Below are 18,810 nucleotides of genomic sequence, written 5' to 3'. Positions count from 1 at the left end.
TCTGGGGACTGTTGGGCCCTTTATGCTAAGCTTGGAGAAGATATCAAAGTGTGTAAGCCTGGTGACAAGGGCTGCCATCTTGCATATTGAGCAGACACTCAAATACTGACTAATCTACATACTCTGTGATTGAAGAAGGGGCTCGAAAGGCCTGAGGATACTCTTTTTAAAGTTAAGATCGTCGTGGGACTTTGTGTTTTTACATTTTTTGGACATTGCAAACTTAAGAACTTTTGATTGTACTGTCTGATGAACTCTTTACTCTGAATGGTGTCAGGATGTCATGGTTTTCTTACAGGTGTACTCTAATGTGTTTTGCTAAATGTTTCTTCATCTGTACGGTTGTGTCATGGTTGTATTAGCCTATGTAAAAGAGGGGAGTCTTTTAGTATTGTGTAGGCCTATACCCTTTGAGGTTGCTAGTTTTATCTTTAGTTTTTTTTTTTTTTTTTTAATAGGTTTTTGGTAATCCGTCACTTACTTATTTTAACTTTTTGATCTGGTGTTGTGTTTTTGCTCACTGAATTGGATTTTACCATTATGAATGTTATAATTACTATATTATTACGTTTATGCTTTTCTTTTTTGTGGTTCCTTTTTCTGGGTGCCTGTGATTTATTGTTATTTTCTATAGATCTGTTTGAGAAAAAAAAAAAAAAGATTATGAATTTTTTTTAATGTTTTTTTTGTTTTATTTTTTTATGATGAGGGTATTTGATATCTGGATGATGGTTGATTATTTACAAGTAATAAGTGACATGAGAGGGTGTTGAGTGAGGTGATCTTGATGCAACTTATTACTTGTGCATATCTTGTGACATTTGTATATCTTTTTGTCATAGGTAAAAGTAGGATAATTTTAATGAAACAGAATAGAGTGTGACTGCTCATCAGGGTAAAAGCTGACCAGAGGAAGGGGAAGGACCTTATATGGCCATAGGAAGGAGGTTACCGGGGTTCACCCGTGCAGGTGTTCTGGGATCATAGGAAGGAGTAGAGGAAGGGGAGAGGATTATATGGCCATAGGAAGGGGGCTACCTGGTCCCCCCGTGCAGCTGTGCCTTTTTCACTCCTCCCTCTCTTCCAAGTCTCATTGGTCCTCAGATTACTATATAACAGCTCGTTCTGAGCAGGACAAGGCCTTTTTGGGCCGCTTTTTGCAGGTACTACTATATACTCTATAGTTAGTCACGCTCTGTTCCAGCACACTCTATCTGTCCCTTTAACCATGGAGGCAGAAGAAAAACTTAGAAAGACTTTGTGAGTCCAAAATACTCTGAAAGAATTTTGACTTCGAAGAACTTAGAGGCAGAGTCTTTTAAAACACTTCTTTAAAACTCTTGAAACACAGATGACTTGGTAAAAATATCTAAAACTTTAGATGGGGATTATTAGAACAGGGGTCTGATAGAATGGTGATTGGAATTAATGAAGATTGGGTTGAGACAAGATCTCCCATTTACTGACTGGTGTCGTTAACAATCTTCCTTAAGTCCTTATCATTTTTACAGATTCAGTGGGATGTTAGATAGGGCTAGAGCGCAAGTTTAAAATCGGAGTGCATGCATAACTCTGGTCTTGTGCTTTGACAAATTGTGAAAAATACCAAGTTAACATCTACTAGGGGATAATGAGCAAATACTCCATTTTGATGAGTTTATAGGCATATAACCTCCTTTCTTTTCCTTTCTTGTCCATTTTATGTAATATTTCTATACTCTCTTGTATTTTGTAAATAAAATCCCTTAAATGTTGTAAAGCCTCAGTTTGAATTAGTTTATAGCTGGAACAGAAGGACTTTAGGTATAGGTTTTTTCTACAAAGAGATCGTTTCCCCCCCGGGGAGGTAAGTACATTGACTCCACACTACGGCACATTACTGATTTAAAACAAACACAACCTCATAACAAATACCTTTTTTATCAAAGAAAGACAATTGTTTTTAATGGCTTCCCAGGTTTAACGCTGGTAGTTGAATGCTGAAAATAGTATATCTGTTCTATTTTATAGGAGGTGGAATTAATAAACATCGGGTACATAAAAATTACGGTAAATAACTTGTGAAAGATATCCTTTGCCTAAAATAGGGGAGTGATCATCAGGAGCAAATAGAAAGTGTTACATTTCACACCTAAACGAGATTCCTGAAATAGACGAATACGTTTAGAAGAATTGAAACGCTGAACACAGTGGGTTTAAGTAGGACACTTTTATTTATCTAAGAGAATCCCAAGGCAGTCTAGTAGTTAAGATCCCGCGCGCTCACCTCCTGGAGCCCGGGTGAGACGATCAAGCAGAAGCCGTGAGAGTAGGGGAGCTCTTTGATGGTAATAGGGGTTGTAGTTAAAGCATTGGGTTACAGGTTAGTTAATGCAGGTTTAATAGGACATAACTAATAAACTTAGATACTAGCTTTTCATTACAGATCAGACTTTGGAAGTCGAGATCGTAACACCACACGGCATTTAAAGGGCTACATGTAGCATCAAAAGTGAATATACAGTCCCCTCCAATAGTATTGGAATGGTGAGGCCAATTCCTTTATTTTTCCTGTAGACTGGAAACATCAAGGTATTAACATCTGGATCCGATACACAACTGAGAAGATGGCATTTTTTGAAAAGGAACACCACATTTTTAGGCGAGCAGAAGTATTGGAACAGATAGACTTTAGATCAATTAAAGTGAATAAAAGGTAATATTTTGTCGCAAATCCTTTGCTTGCATCACCAAACTTTGGCATTCTTCTTTTGTGATGCTTTTCCAGGCTTTCAACGCAGCCTCATTCAGTTGCTGTTTGTGTTAGGGGGTTACTCTCTTAAGTCTCCTCTTTGGCAGGTAAAATGCATGCTCTATAGGGTTTAAGTCTGGAGATTGACTTGGCCAGTCTATAACCTTCCACTTCTTGCCCCTCATTAACTCCTTTGTTGTGTTTTGGGTCATTATCATGCTGCATGATGGAGGATCAAGCGCCGCGCAAGCGCCCGCCGCCGATTCTTGGGTGGACGCGCGGCCACGCGCTAGTACATTGACTTTGTATGTAATCTCGCTGCGCGGCCAGTGCGCTGTGTTCGCAGCTTAAGCCCCTACACGTTTGACTTATTTTTAACTAAACTAAGTTGTATGATCCATCGATCTAGATAAGATGTTTTTTGCCCGTTTATTTCCCTCTTCTCTCTCGCTCTCTCTCCCTCTGTCTCTCTATCTAGCTCTCTCTCTGTCAGTTTGGCTGCATCTTTCCTTAAATTGGCAGACAAAATGTTTCTGTAGACTTATAGTTCATTTTGCTGTTGCCATCATGTGTTACATCATCAATGAAGAATAATGAGCCCGTCCCAGAAGAAGCCATGCAAGCCCAAACCATGAAATTGCCTTCACTGTGATTCACAGATGAACTTGTATGTTTGGGATCATGAGCAGATTCTTTCTTTCTCTAAACTTTAGCCTTTCCATCACTTTGGTAAAGTTGCATCTTGACAACAACACAGTAACACATGATAGCAGCAGCAAAATTTACTTAAAAGTCTACAGAAACATTTTTCTGCCAATTTAAAGAAAGATGCAACCAAATTGATTGATTGATCATGCAGCAAGATAATGATCCAAAAAAAATGCAAAAACAACAAAGGAGTTCATCAGGGGCAATAAGTGGAAGGTTTTAGACTGGCCAAGTCAATCTCCAGACTTAAACCCTATAGACTAGAGCATGCATGTTACCTGCTAAAAAGGAGACCGAAGGGAGTAACCCCCCAAAACAAACAGCAACTGAATGAGGCTGCGGTGAAAGCCTGGAAAAGCATCACAAAAAAAGAATGCAAGAGTTTGGTTATGTCATTGGGTCATAGGCTTGATGCGGTTATTGCAAGCAAAGTATTTGCGACAAAATCTTACGGTTTATTCACTTTAATTTATTTAAAGTCTATCTGTTCCAATACTTTTACTTTCCTAAAAATTTGGCGTTCCTTTTAAAAAAATGCTATCTTCTAAGTTGTGTATCGGATCCAGATGTTAATACCTGGAAATGAAAGCTAAAATGTTGAGCTATTGTCTCATATTCATCGTTTGCTGTCAAACCCAAATGTTTCCAGTCTACAGCAAAAATAAAGGAATTGGCCTCACCGTTCCAATACTATTGGAGGGGACTGTAGAGTGCTAATGTTGTCATTGTCATTTGACTTAATTCCTCACTGCTTTTCTGTACCAGAATGCTAGAAAAAAAGAAGACAACAGTGTATTCAGTTGCAGAGGGTTTTTGCATTGATGTGCTCTTATTCACTACTATATTGTAGGGGCTTACATGCAAATAATGGGCAAGAATCGTTTGCTGTACCAAACAGCCACAGTTGTCAGTTTTCAGAGGAGTCCGTCTCTTCCGTGGATCCATCGCTTTCAACCTCCATCTTCCTCCTGTGGTGTATATTCCTTCTGGGGGATGCCTTCCTCTGTACATCCCTTAGAACCCCCACAGCACTGCCACTGCTATTGCTACCTGGACTCACTGAGATTTGGGCAATTCTGGACAGCAGGGGACAAGAATGGAGATATAAAGAGAAGAACAGAGGATGGTAGAAAAGAGAAAAGGACGAAAGAAAGAAAGAAAGAAAGAAAGAAAGAAAGAAAGAAAGAAAGAAAGAAAGAAAGAAAGAAAGAAAGAAAGAAAGAAAGAAAGAAAGAAAGGGCAAACGTTCTGTGAAATGTTTGCATTATTGCGCATAACAGTGCGGGAGGTGTTTCAGCTCGAAAAAGTTGCGGAAGTAATAGGTAAAAGTATGGTGGAGAACATTAAGTGCAGGCCCTCAGTATTACTTAGGGCCTGCACTCAATGAAAGAATATAAAAGCATATTAAAATGTGTTGGTTTGTCATGATTCACTTTTGCATTACACAGTAAACTGTAGTGGTGTGTGTGTGTGTGTGTGTGTGTGTGTGTGTGTGTGTGTGTTTGCTCTCACAGTTTGTCCAGTTCCTGGTCCATCTCTAGGTCAATGAGCAGCTCTGCCTTGCTGGGTAATGCTCCTGCAGAAGGGAAGAACATTTTAAACATGTATATGAATATATCCTATAGCTGAAAATCCTGACCCATATCTAGAACGATAGAGGGTCTGGCCACGATCAATAGACCTTTCCAACTCAAGGGGCGGAACCTACGCGTGCATTTCAAATGCCACTGCACACAATTGGATAGCACTACAACCAATCAGAGCAATGAATAAGGTGACGTATTAAGCCCCGTTCGTTTAGCGAACAGCGTGTTCACTGTTAAATTAAACTTTTGCCGTGGTCGGTTGTCAAAACAGAACATTCCTCTTAATTTCCTCATAAACAATTTGAATGCCGTCTTCCAAATTGATAAGTGTCGAGGCGAAAGCCGTCTCAAACTCGAACAACATATCCACAGCCATCTCTGTTTACTATCACGGCTTCGGCGGCGCACTGTCGTCATCCTGTTACGTCCGCCCCAGAGCACCATACACAGGGCTCTGGCCCGCCCATATCAGAAAGAACAATTTGATTGGTAGCTCAGGATTTCTTGACATATTTAATGAGCTTCAATGGAGAGTGTCCTGACCAACAGGCGCAGCAAATTGAATTTGCCAGCGCCTAGTGGCAGGTCTGGCTTTCCAGGCTAAATATATCCCTATATTTGTATTGAATCAAAATCTTTTTTATTAATGTGAAAGGGTCACGTTTTGTGATGAATGTGTGAGAATTGATTGATTGATTGATTGATTGAGAATGTCCGGATCTAAAAGTTCACAATAAATTAGAAAATTCTGATATTTTAGAAAAATATACTGAATAACAAGACTGTCTAGAACAGGGCGCTATTGCAGACTTACATTCTAAGGTTGGCATTAGGCTACATTATTTTAATAGTCGTTCTTGAACGAAAGTGGTCCGGTCTGAGTCATGAAACTCCAATGCTGGAAATGATTCCCACTCTGGCCCTGCTCTCATTGACCTCGCAGCAGAAAATCTGAGCAAATGTATGTACTGTACACTACCTGCCCAGCACCAAACAGCAATAAAATAAAATGAGCTACTAGCTCCTAAATGTAGATGAGTCTTCAGCAGTACTGTCTTGGAGGTTGTCTTGGCCAACCTAAAGGTGCGAACACACTGCACAATGACGCGCGTCTAGATTACATACAAAGTCAATGTACAAGTGCGTAGACTCGCAAATCGGCGTCAAGCAGCGGGCGTGCCGCGCGGTGCGTAGACGTGCTTTATCTCCTGTGCGTCATTTGAAGCGCGGCTAACGCAGAAAGTTAAAAAATATTTAACTTTTCGGCGTTGACGCGCCGCGATAGCCAATCAGCGTTGACATTGCCCGGTGGTAGGCGTGTGGAGAGTGAGGACATTGGGCTTCCAATACATTCTGCGAATATGTGTATTTTGCATCTGTTTAGCTGTTGGTTGTACTTTAGCCAAGGTAGCGCCGGTTGGTATAGTGAAACTCAGATATAGTCCACCATGACACAATATCAGTTTTTCTGTGAGAGTTGTTAATTAACCCTAGTCTACACCAAAAGCGTCACGCGAGTGCATGTACATCACTGTCTATATGTCCTGTCTTGTCTGTGCATTTCAAAACGTAAAGCAACAAAGCAGCAGCCAAACTGTCTCCAGAGGGCAGTTTTCCTTCATATGTGTGTGAGAGTATTTCTTATCAGTTTTTCCATCAATGTTGAAGCATATGATTGACACTTCATTCATAATTGACCACTTGAAAAAAAATTGCTTTATGCCTACACATTAGGATGAGGAATACACAATATAGAATCAATAAATAAACTGCAATAAGTGAGAAAACATGCCATCAGATAATACAATAAAAATATGATCAAAGTTTAAATTGCAATGATAAAACCCTGACGTATAGTGATTGTAGTTGGCCCAAAACGACGAGGTTCGAAATTATGAATACTACGTTTTCGAGCGCGTACAAAAGCCTCCGTTTTAGGGGTAATTGCCAGTGGATACAATGCAAACAAGACTAATTACCTTCACAGAAAGGACTGAAGATATGACTGAAAAGAGGCGGTAACTTTTCATCAGTTATAGTACTTTTTAAAACATTACATACTGTAAACAACACAGTGGGTAGACGTTTTCAGTTAAAGCATTGTTCAACCTTTTTCCACACAGTCTCCCCATCTCCGTCATAACATCCCATCTGTTTACGGCCCTCTACCATCTCTGTTGCAGACATACATACACACACTAGGGGTGTGCACGTGTACACGTGTAACCGTATAGTAAATCATAACCGTTTAGGAAAAATCAATAAACGAAAACCGTTTTTATATTATTTTAAATTTTATTTTTTTCAAAGTTTTTAAATATGTTCTGGAGACACGCATTTATTGATTTTACATCACTAATAAACTAATTGGGGAGGATAAAAGCTAGTCTGCTGAATCTGTCTGTCCCTCGGCGTGTGTGTGTGAGTGTGTGTATGGGCGCACACACACACACACACACACACTCACACACACACACACACACACACACACGGAGTTGCCGTGCTCGGGCTCGAATCACAGCCACGGACGAGTGATGAAAGATAACCTAAGGATTAAAGTTACCTGGTTGACGTGAACTACGTGCGTAAGTAGCCCAAACTTTATAACACCTGTTCAACCTGCATAAACATGGACATGTAGAAAGCGATAGGCTATGTTAATCAGGAAATTAATGAAGCGTGATAATGACGGCGAACCACTAGGCCTATCTATGCGGCAAACACATGACAGGCAAATATGTGTGTGTGTGTGTGTGTGTGTGTGTGTGTGTGTGTGTGTGTACACCATGGACCTATTATAAGAGGTGTGTAAACGAGCGTGGTTCATGTCAACTGTGTGTGTACCATGGTGTTTACAGGCGACCGAACGCATATGTGTGTGTGTGCGCGCGCGCCTACAAGACGGCGGGCGCACGAGGACAATGACGTCACGGTTAACCGTGTACACGAAAAAAATTCCGTCGTGTACACGGTTAGGCATTTTTGTAAACGTTCACACCCCTAACACACACACACACACACACACACACACACACACACACAAATATGTTTTTCTCGTAGTAGTAGTAGTAGAGTAGGGTAATGTGTAATGTTAAACCTACCAATAGATTGGTTGATGGTCTCATTTTTAGCCAGGCTCATCAGGAAGCTGTAGTAAGAGACTTTGTGATTCTGTTCCAGTGCTTCCCTCATACAGGATAGTGGAGGATGACTACAAAGAGATACAAAGAAGTTACATTAAACACGCACATAACAAATAAGTGCTACAGCGACACTACTCCAGGAATCTAAAACCAAGATAAAGGATTAAGCCGGGATATTTTGGTTATCCTGGCCTTCTTTACCTTATTTACTGTCAAAAGCAGAGGGACACAAGTTACCAAAAATCAAATCCAACAGCGCACAAGGCATTTACCACGATCCCTTGAATTTAGGGGGGTTCATAAAGGTATTTAGCTTCCAGTATCTAAACATTTCTTCTTTACACAAATGGATTGTTGGTATAACTGGTGCGTTATCACTCAAAGTGATTGGTTCAATATGGCATTCAACTATTTATGTATATGTATTGATGTGAGAGACCATGAAGTCATTTAGATAATACACACACACACGCACACGCACACACACACACCGCGGAGCGGACTGCAGTCAAGTTGTATTCAGGAGTGCAAAACCTAAGTTTGTAGAGGATGGCTGGTCCCAGTGAGTATGTGTATTTTACCTGTGTTTGAAGCGTTCACAGAGGGCGTGTATGCACTGAGCTAGAGTGGATGGCTCCACCCCGTCCTGCTCCTCTGCAGTCACAGCAGGCAGCTGCTCCATGGAGATGGACGTGGGGACGATGACAGTGTTAGGACTCTTCCCTGATAGGAGATCCAGGTAAATCAACAGCAGGCTCTCTAGGAACTCTACAGACAAAGGGGAGAACAGGCCATTGGAAGAGCAGGGTTAAGTTCTTTTACAGTTTTTTTCGATCGCTAAACCACAGTGGGCACAACTGGAGCGACATGTGCAAAACTCTAACAACACTATGCACCGCAGCGGTTCATGTGGACCAAACTGTAGCTCATTTTTCATTGCTTAAAAACAATTTTCAAAACTCTACACACTTATCTCATGGCTTAACCACAGCCTGCACAACACTGTGGATTTCTAGCACTTTGTTCAAATGCTAAAACACTAGTGGCACAACTGTAAACCACACATTCAAAACAGAATGAATTTCAGACTAGTGCATTTCAAACACTGCGGATTACAATTTCAACTGAACATACTGTATATACAGTATAGGGAAGGCTAAAAAATAAAAATAAATTAAATGGACCAATGAATGTTGTTGGTTCTTGGAGGGAGAAGTGTGGCAGTGAGAGTGTGGATGTGTGGAGGAAGACCTAGAAGACATTGAGCTGTAATTTTTTATGAAATACAGTAAGGGCTACACTGATAGACCCTGTTGTGAATCATGGTATCTCATTGAAAGAGACAGGGTTGAGAGTGCAACCCAATCTGCAAAGATCTAAAGTTGCATCTGTAATACGGATTTTCCAGCAAACAAACAACTTACAGTTGCATCCTTACAGTAAATGACAACAGGAATTGATTTCTGTATTACAATTATAGAATATTTACACGGATAAATATTACATTTGGAAATGTTTTCAAAAAAATATAAAATATGTATCTATCGAAGCAAACTTCTGATTTCCATTGATTTGTGTTTATACGTAAACATAACAGCTATGTTATAAAATAAACAATTTCATGTGAAATAATGTCAGTCTTTCCTCAAAGAAAATATTACGTAATTTGTGTGAAGTAACTCAAATTATTCAAACTGTAAAGCTTAAAAGTTTGTATTTTGAGTATTGGGGTTTGATGCTATAGTGTTTATACTCTGAGTGTTTTCTGAGTGACTGTGTGTGTTATCTCAATGAGGCTGGTGCATAGTGTTTGCTGCTATGATCCTGTTTTGCAGGTGAAGTGAATTGTTCAGCTCCAGTGAATGTTGGTAGTGCAGACTGTAGTTAGAGTTTTGCACATTGAGCTACAGTTGTGCCCACTGTGGTTTAGCGATCGAAAAAAACTGTAATTCAGCTTTGGTTGGAAATTATATTTCTATTGATTGCCTATCACCAAAAATTTTATTCTGTAATGATTTCCTCCCATTCCATTGTGGTGGATGATACGTTTACTAAACTTGCCTTACAATTTCCCCTCTGCCTTAGGAGAACAAAGCTTCTCATCCAAAAACTGATTCGTCAACAATTTGTATTTTACCCCCCAAAGAAAACTTTAAAACTCAAAATTTAACTAGAGCAATCTATATCGCCTCAAATTTGAAATTGCTCTTAAAAATGAGATGTTATTGATAAATAAATAAATATGTAATCATGAACACCAATATTATTGAGGGTGACAGACAAACTGAGTTAACAAACTGAGCATGTATACGCCCAGACATACTGTATTTTGTGCCAACATGCCAATATGAAACCATAGTTTATAATATTGTACCTTGGTAATAGAATTGCAGCTGGAATGCATAGAGAAAATCAGTGAACGACATCAGACAATCCATGGCGTCGTCCGTTAGAACTATTCTACAGGACAAGAAAAGAAAAACATCAGCCTACTGTCAAGCACTGTCAAGCAAGTTAGGTCCAGTAAAAGTAACTATAATACAGTAAAACATATCAAAGAAAAAGCACAAAAATTGAGCATTAAAGGTGAAGTAAGCGGTTTATTTATGTTAATGTAAGTGTTAAATCGCTCTTTATTCATACAGTGATCACTTACAGTCCCCTCCATAAGTATCGGAACAGTGAAGCCAATTCCTTTATTTTTGCTGTAGACTGGAAACATTTGGGTGTTACTCCAAAAGATGAATATGAGACAATAGCTCAACATTTCAGCTTTCATTTCCAGGTATTCACATCTGGATCTGATACACAACTGAGAAGATATCATTATTTGTAAAGGAACACCACATTTTTAGGTGAGCAGAAGTATTGGAACAGATGGACTTTAAATAAATTAAAGTGAACAAAACATACTATTTTGTCGCAAATCCTTTGCTTGCAATAACCGCATCAAGCCTGTGACCCATTGCCATCACAAAACTTTTGCATTCTTCTTTTGTGATGCTTTTCCAGGCTTTCAACGCAGCCTCATTCAGTTGCTGTTTGTTTTGGGGTTTGCAGTGTATGGGTCCTCAAGAAGGCCTAAGCGTCTACGCATTGATTGACAGCTTAAAAAGTACAGGTCCTAAGCATCAGTTTGATGGAAACGTTGTGGTGTTTGAAAGAGTTTAAGCAGTAGGCCTAGTGAATGTAAATACATCGGGGAAGGGCTGACGGTGACTCGGGGTGCAGCATATTCCATCTGTTCGTCTGTTCTCCGACCGCCACGGCAGCGGTTTACGAGGAAACTCAAATAAAAACAGCAGCGAATGCGACCGGTAGAACCCTCTATTCAAGGGATAGGGCGACGCCGAACGCGCTGCGTTTATCAGTGGTTAAAAAGAGAGAGACCGCGGGTCACGGGACGCGCCCGGTCCTCTCGTGTCCACCGCAGAACAGCTGTAAGTGTCATTCTACCCGTAGCGTCATTGAGGCGGAACCCGCTGCGTCAATTCAGCTCATAATATAAAATAAATAAAATCCCCGAATAATAACGGGACTATTCGGAAATTATCCGTATCCGTATCTAACTCATTATCCGTGCTTATCCGAATACATATTCGGATTCGGGCTCATCCCTAGTCGTGTGTATGTATACCATTTCATTTATTAGACTTAATTGTCCTCAAGGGGAAATTATTTATTATTAACACTGTACACAAATAATAACAGATTTTCAAACATAAGGAAACAGAAAATAACAGACAGACAACATGTCACTGCTGTGTTTTATCTGTGTTTTGTGTAGGGCTATGGCTGCATGTATCAGACGGGTGTACTACTAGGCAAGCTCAACAGAGCCTGGCTCTCTTTGCCTAAGCTGGTTACAGGCTGATGCATACCCAACAGCATGGCATGACATCTCAGCTAAGCACTCATGACACATCTCAGAAGAACTGAGAGGTATCTGATCTTTATTTTTTTAATTAAATATTATGAGCTATAAATATCAACTGTTTAAAATTTTCAAATTGTGTGTACAAAGGGCTAAATGTATTATACGTATTATTTTCATAGGCCTGATGGTGGCACATTTTTCAAATGGGTTACATTGAACATTTCTTCTCAATAAAGTAGCCTTTCTTGACCCCCGGTTCTATGGCTTGGTCCACTTTCACCTGAACAGAGTAATCTGGTCATAGCTTATTAAATCAGATGAAGGACAATGAGACAGGCAGAGGGGGAAAAAGCTGCTCCTGCCCTCTGTGCAATGGGCACTGTTGGTGACTATTGCCTCGTTTCCACCGAGTAGAGCGGGTCGGGTCAGAGCGGCCCAGAGCGGGACAGCTCGCTTTTAAGAATCTTAGTGGTGTTTCCACCGCCGACCCTACCCTTATGCCTCGTTTCCACTGAGTAGAGCGGGTCGGGTCGGAGCGGCTCTGAGCGGGACAGCTCACTTTTAAGAATCTCGTGGTGTTTCCACCGCCGCCCCTACCCTTACTGGTAGGGCGGGGTTTAGGCTGGACTGCGATAGCCGCCGCCAGAATGTGGGTCAAACTATCGGGCTGTAGAACAACTGTGGTCAAGCCAGCGGTCTCTCGTTTTTGCTTGGTCAAACCAGCCGCTTCTTTATTTATTCCCCCCGTGTTGTTGTGAACACAGAGACGGCTCGGTGCAACTGATAGAGACAGTGAGCGAACAGCGCTGGCTGCGGCAGCTACGTGACTATGGGACACAGTGTAACCAACTGATTCATTTAATGACTAGGAAAAACACCACACAATAAACAGTGCTGTGCTCACATTTTCGCCAAAACACAAGACTCTCTTCACTCTTGCCGAGATGACTACACATGGCGGAAATTATTCTTTCGACCGATCAAATGACGGCAGTGTGAAGCTACGCCTTTTCGGCACCCTTTCAGGCGGCTAGTACCCCTATGGAGGAGTACTGATATTAGGAGCGGCTCAGAGCGGTTAGGTGTGCTTAAACCGTACCCTACCCAACTTTTGGCAAATGAAAAGCCAAACTACCCGGACCGAACCGCTCTGATCCGTCCCGCTCTACTCGGTGGAAACGAGGCATTACTGGTAGGGCGGGGTTTAGGCTGGACTGCGATAGCCGCCGCCAGCATATGGGTCAAACTACAGTATAGGGCTGTGGAACAACTGTGGTCAAGCCAGCGGTCTCTTGTTTCTGCTTGGTCAAACCAGCCGCTTCTTTATTTATTCCCCCCGTGTTGTGAGTGTATTACAGTGAGCGAACAGCGCTGGCTGCGGCAGCTACGTGACATTGTAGCAGTGTGACACAGTGTAGCCCACTGATTAATTTAATGACGAGGAATAACAACACACAATAAACAGTGCTGCGCTCATATTTTTCGTCAAAACACAAGACTCTCTTCACTCTTGCCGAGGTGACTACACACGGCGGAAATGATTCTTTCGACCAATCAATGGACGGCAGTGTGTAGCTCCACCTTTTCGGCACCCTTTCAGGCGGCTGGTACCCAAACGGAGGAGTACCGAAAATAGGAGCGGCTTAGAGCGGTTAGGCTCGCTTATATCCGTACCCTACCCAACTTTTGGCAAATGGAAAGCCAAAATAACTGGACCGAACCGCTCCGACCCGCTCTACTCGGTGGAAACGAGGCATATAGTACACATCCAGTGCTTTGGCAAAGTCAGCCGCTGCAGTGATGGCATCTTGAAAGTCCAGACTGATCTGCAGAAGAGAAACGGATGTGAAAGCTAGGAGAGCCAGGCCCTCCACTACTACGTATCTCCTGGGGTACCACACACTGCTTTGTGTCAAAAGATTCAAAATCAGTGAATATCTCCTTAAGGATTTCTTAAGGACAAATAGCAGATTGTGAACAAATATTCACTGATTTAAAAAAAAAGAGATCTTGCAATGAAACAAGCATTCTCCAGAGTCTCTGACTCCAACTTTGATGCAGAATTCCACCAGATGTCCGTTCAGTCTAGTGGCCCCTCCACTGCAGCAGAGTTGAGAGGTTTAACTATAGTCAGTGTGTGAGCATCCATTAGTTCAGCTTTGTTGTCTATCTACTCTGCTGCAGCACCGGAAATACACACGCTTTCTATTCTTGCTTGAAGCCACAATAAATAAGTTAGCACTTTAGCACATAGTACTTTAGCACATAGCACTTTAGAGCTAAGCACTTTAGCACATTGCACTCTATCCATAAGTTCTAGTGCAATAAACACTTGCACTTTATCTCCATAATACTGCAAAGTGCAATTTAAGACTACCAAGCTCCATGTTCTCGATGTTTAAATGTTGGTTTGTCTGGTTGTGTTTGTGTCTGTGGTTGTGTTTTTGTTCTGTTGTACTCTTAAGAAAGCAATGATGCACTGTGCCTAAGACAAAATCCCCACGGGACAATAAAGTTGAACCTTGACCTTGGCATCAATTTAGCACAGAACAGATCGAGAGAGACAGGAACACAGACGCCGAAACAACATTAAAACATCTGGTAAGTTTTTCTTTGTAGAGGATTGTGAGTCTTCATTTTGTTGATGCAGGTAGAGTTTTCTAATATACATTGTTTATTATTACTGACCTGACGGCACTCTGCACCATCTCCGCTGGGAAGTCCGGACACAATAAAAGCAGTAGAGACCTGTACTCCAGCATGGACAGTAAGTCTGAAGACATTAAACACATATTAGTTACTGAATCAAGTTAATCACCCATTTATGAAACACACCACCACACATTCTAGAGGGGTAGAAGTGATCATTGAAAGGGGGTATCTTTGTGTGACATACTTATTTTATCTATCTATCTATCTATCTATCTATCTATCTATCTATCTATCTATCTATCTATCTATCTATCTATCTATCTATCTATCTATCTATCTATCTATCTATCTATCTATCTATCTATCGGGTTCAGGTCAGGACTCTGGTCAAGTTCATCCACACCAAACTCTCTCATCCATGTCTTTATGGACTGTTGCTTTGTGCACTGGTGCATTGTCATGTTGGAACATGAAGGGGCCATCCCCAAACTTTTCCCACAAAGTTGGGAGCATGAAATTGTCCAAAATCTCTTGGTATACTGAAGCGTTTAGAGTTCCTATAACTGGAACTAAGGGGCCAAGACCAGCTCCTGACAAACAACCCCATACCACAATCCCTCCTCCACCAAACTTTACACTTGGCACAAATATAGTGGCTAAAACACTGATGTACTGTATGTCTAACTGGGAAGAATCCTCCCTCCAGCGATTTTCCCCCCGAGTTTCGGAGGTGCCTGCTCGTGCAAGCATTACAATGTTGCATAGTATGCCTTTAAGATGACCATCACAATCTACTGTAACTATAATCAAAACAGAAGGTAGAAACAAGACTCACAGAAGGATTTGTGTAAGAGTATTCATGTCAGATAAGTTCTCCAAACTAAATTTTCTGGCAACGTGCACTTTTGTAACAATTTAAAACAGGTTTTGGAATATAACACCAACCAACCCTACTACATACTATTTCTGCCTTTTAAAATACCTCCACTCTTTCCGATCTGCCGGTAGCATCTCCAGAAGACTCTGATGAAGGAGGCTCTGTTATGAGGAGTGGCCCCGATGTAGTTATACTCTCTGAAGAGGACGTGGTTATTGTTCTTCACACTGTTGAAACTACAAACACAGCCACCAACAAATTACACAAACAAAAAGCTGTACTGAAGTCAAACCGAGCATCAGAATGGGGAAGAAAGGGGGTTAAAGTGACTTTGTACGAGGCATGGTTGATGGTGCACGGCAGGATGGATCCATACTTTCATGTTGTTTACGCCAAATTCGAACCTGCCATCTGAATGTCGCAACGGAAATAGAGACTCATCAGACCAGGCATGATTTTTCAATCTTCTATTGTCCATTATTGGTGATCTTGTGAGAATTGTAGAATTGTATTTTTTTTTTATAGAAATCTTTTTGGCATTTTTATGCTTTATTGATAGTGTAGAGACAGAGTTGAAATGGGGCAGAGAGGGGAGTGACATGCAGAGAACGACCGCGGGCTGGAATCGAACCCGGGTCCGTTGCTGGCCGAGGCCCATGGGGGGGACGCCCTACCAACTGCTCAGTTTCCTGTTTTTAGCTGACAGGAGTGGCACCCGGTGGGGTCTTCTGTTGCTGTAGCCCATTTGCTTCAAGGTTGGTCGCGTTTTGCGTTCAGAGATGGTATTCTGCATACCTGGGTTGTAATAAATGGTTATTTGAGTTATTGTTGCCTTGATATCATTTCGGACCAGTATGCCCATCCTCCTCTGACCTTTGACTTCAACAGGGCATTTTACGTCCACACAAATGCCGTTCACTGGATATTTTTCTTTTTCGGACCATTCTCTGTAAGCCCTAGATATGGTAACTTGTGTGTGAAAATCCCAGTAGATATGCAGTTTCTGAAATACTCAGACCAGCCCTTCTGGCACCCTCAACATTGCCATGTTCAAAGTCACTTAAAACACCTTTCTTCCCCATTCTGTTGCTCGGTTTTAACTTCAATAAGTTGTCCCGTCCAGGTCTACATGCCTAAATGCATTGAGTTTCTACCATGTGATTGGCTGATAAGTTATATGTGTTAACAAGAAAATGAACCGCTGTACCTGATAAATTTACCAAACAAATCAGTTGATGCTAAATCGGTTCCGTGAAGGTTGTGCAAAGCTCACACAGTCTACACGATTACATGGAGCATCATAATCGGGTAAATAAACGAATACGATTTCCACAGAACTTGTAATATGCATGTAAACACCTTTATCCGATCTACTTCGCACAAGAATCGGCACATTAACGGACAAGTGAAGTCGGATTAGAACACCTGGAGGACTCGTTCATAGTCGGCATTCTACATTTATACCTGTAGTTACCTTTCTGGTCCACTAATGTTTGGTCGACTAGGCTATAACAAGGGTGCAGCCCTAATCACATTCCATATGAACGTGTATGGAATGCAAAATAAATATCTTATAATTTATTAATAATTGTGTAATAAATATCAATTATTTATTTGTGTAGTTTTGTGGCTTATTTGGAAAATCGCGTAACTTACTATTCAGCAAAGTAGCGGTTAACCCCAAACTGGGTGTATTCCTCTTTATGTTCCAGCAGCTGCGTCACTGCATCACTCAGGTAAAACATCACGTTACTGTCCGCTGTAAAAACAAACACAGACACGGATATACTGACTGTGAATACGACAGAGAAACGAATAGCCCACTATCGTTACACGAATCAAATGAGTAACTGATAAGTTATAACACTGCACAACTAACACACAACCTACCGAGGTATTCAGCAACTGGGAGGGTCGAATTAAAACGGTTCATTGTGGTCGTCCTTTCAGAAGACAACGTTGAAATGAACATCGATAAACTTGACATGTAAAGCTATATGTACATCATTTAGTAGGCTTAATTGTATAACAGTAGCTTTGGGATTTTGCACGGTCCTTTCACGGTGGGCTACCTTAGATACAGGGAAACAGCCAGGAAACAGCTCAATGTTGTGAGTTACATAAATGAATGCCGCCCCCGAACAACACAGCACACAAAGGTTCCTCTGCTGTTTTTATAATAAATAAAAGATAAATAAAACAAAGAGATATAACAATAATAATAATAATAATAATAATAATAATAATAATAATAATAATAATAATAATAATAATAATGATAATAATAATCATAATCATAATCATAATAATAATGGAACTGTCCTTTCTTCTCTTTGGTGCTGTTCTCCAGAAGTGCTTTTTGATAATATAATAATGTAGCCTGACTCCGCCCGCCTACCTACTTTCGCTCAAATGTCAATTTCCTGAAATGAAGTACGATGGTTGGACCAGGCTGATAATAATGTAGTGTAAAGTTGCAACTGACCCTCTGAATGAAGTTGGAGTCTTAGAAGAGAATGTTGAATGCAATATTTTTTATCAACGTCATTAGTGTGGTCAGTGTATCTGTGTCTTTAAAATTAGACTGACATGTCTGTGACCTGTTCTGTCTAGACAAGTTTTCTCACAGATAGTATAGAATTAAAAGTAATAATTTTCACAGTATGCTTTGACTAGGTCATTGAATGTTGCTGTTTTATAATTTGCAGAATAATAAATATATAATCAGATGAAATACTAGCAACCACTCAAATCACGTAGGTGGTAAGGTAATACATTGACAGATAATGGATAGAATATTTGTCATGGAGCTTATTTAAGAGAAGCTTAACCTGCACAGTTTTGTTTGCAATCTTTCTGGGCGCATTGCACGATAGTTTGTGATTCTCGCCTTTCTCCAAGGCTCAACTGCACATTTTAAACAGGCCTTTTATTATATATTTACGAATCAATGACTGCTTCATTTTAAGGCAGCTAAACAAGTTTCTTCCACAGTATATAAAATGCTTCCACGCAAGCATACGAAATACATCCAATGATCCAATCAGTCAAGGAACTTCAGGCATTGGGGGCGGGCCTTGATTCAAATGCAACCAATCAATGGCTTCCTTCTCTGATAAGCCTATACAATTATCGTTTATGAATAAGAGAATATACCATAATGAATTGTCTTGGAGTAACATTTGAGTCCAATAGTTTATGGGTTTTGCTAGTGTTATCTAAGCTGTCTATGAAGT

General features: G+C 40.7%; 1 protein-coding gene across 2 annotated transcripts; it reads right to left on the bottom strand.

Annotated features, from left to right (window-relative positions):
- Nucleotides 1–2,259: 2,259 nt before the first annotated feature.
- Nucleotides 2,260–17,646, bottom strand: cstpp1 (centriolar satellite-associated tubulin polyglutamylase complex regulator 1). 2 transcript variants are annotated; one of them, XM_080027608.1, is made up of 10 exons: nt 17,465–17,646; nt 17,231–17,333; nt 15,680–15,810; nt 14,734–14,818; nt 10,543–10,628; nt 8,750–8,936; nt 8,127–8,236; nt 4,952–5,015; nt 4,298–4,515; nt 2,260–4,208 (listed from the first exon to the last, which is right to left on the bottom strand). In XM_080027608.1, the coding sequence occupies exons 1-9, from the start codon at nt 17,559–17,561 to the stop codon at nt 4,347–4,349; spliced, it is 1,032 nt and encodes a 343-aa protein (XP_079883734.1). In that variant the 5' UTR covers nt 17,562–17,646; the 3' UTR covers nt 2,260–4,208; nt 4,298–4,346. The 2 variants fall into 2 exon arrangements, with proteins under 2 accessions (XP_079883734.1, XP_079883733.1); XM_080027607.1 differs by having other exon boundaries at nt 2,260–4,515.
- Between the last annotated feature and the right edge of the window lie 1,164 nt (nt 17,647–18,810).

The sequence above is a fragment of the Ammodytes marinus genome (assembly GCF_949987685.1).
Source record: "Ammodytes marinus genome assembly, chromosome: 5".
Taxonomy (NCBI): Eukaryota; Metazoa; Chordata; class Actinopteri; order Uranoscopiformes; family Ammodytidae; genus Ammodytes; species Ammodytes marinus.
Note: the sequence above shows the minus strand (reverse complement) of the source record. Positions and strands in the feature narration are given on the sequence as shown.

What these genes read in the sequence shown, in the direction of transcription:
- cstpp1 (XM_080027607.1), bottom strand. Translation starts at nt 17,561, where the DNA reads ATGTCAAGTTTATCGATGTTCATTTCAACGTTGTCTTCTGAAAGGACG. An exon ending in GCTGCAATTCTATTACCAAG is followed by an intron (nt 8,937 to 10,542) that starts GTACAATATTAT and finishes CTTTGTCTGTAG; the next exon opens with AGTTCCTAGAGAGCCTGCTG. An exon ending in GACCATCAACCAATCTATTG is followed by an intron (nt 5,016 to 8,126) that starts GTAGGTTTAACA and finishes TCCCTTCTGCAG; the next exon opens with GAGCATTACCCAGCAAGGCA.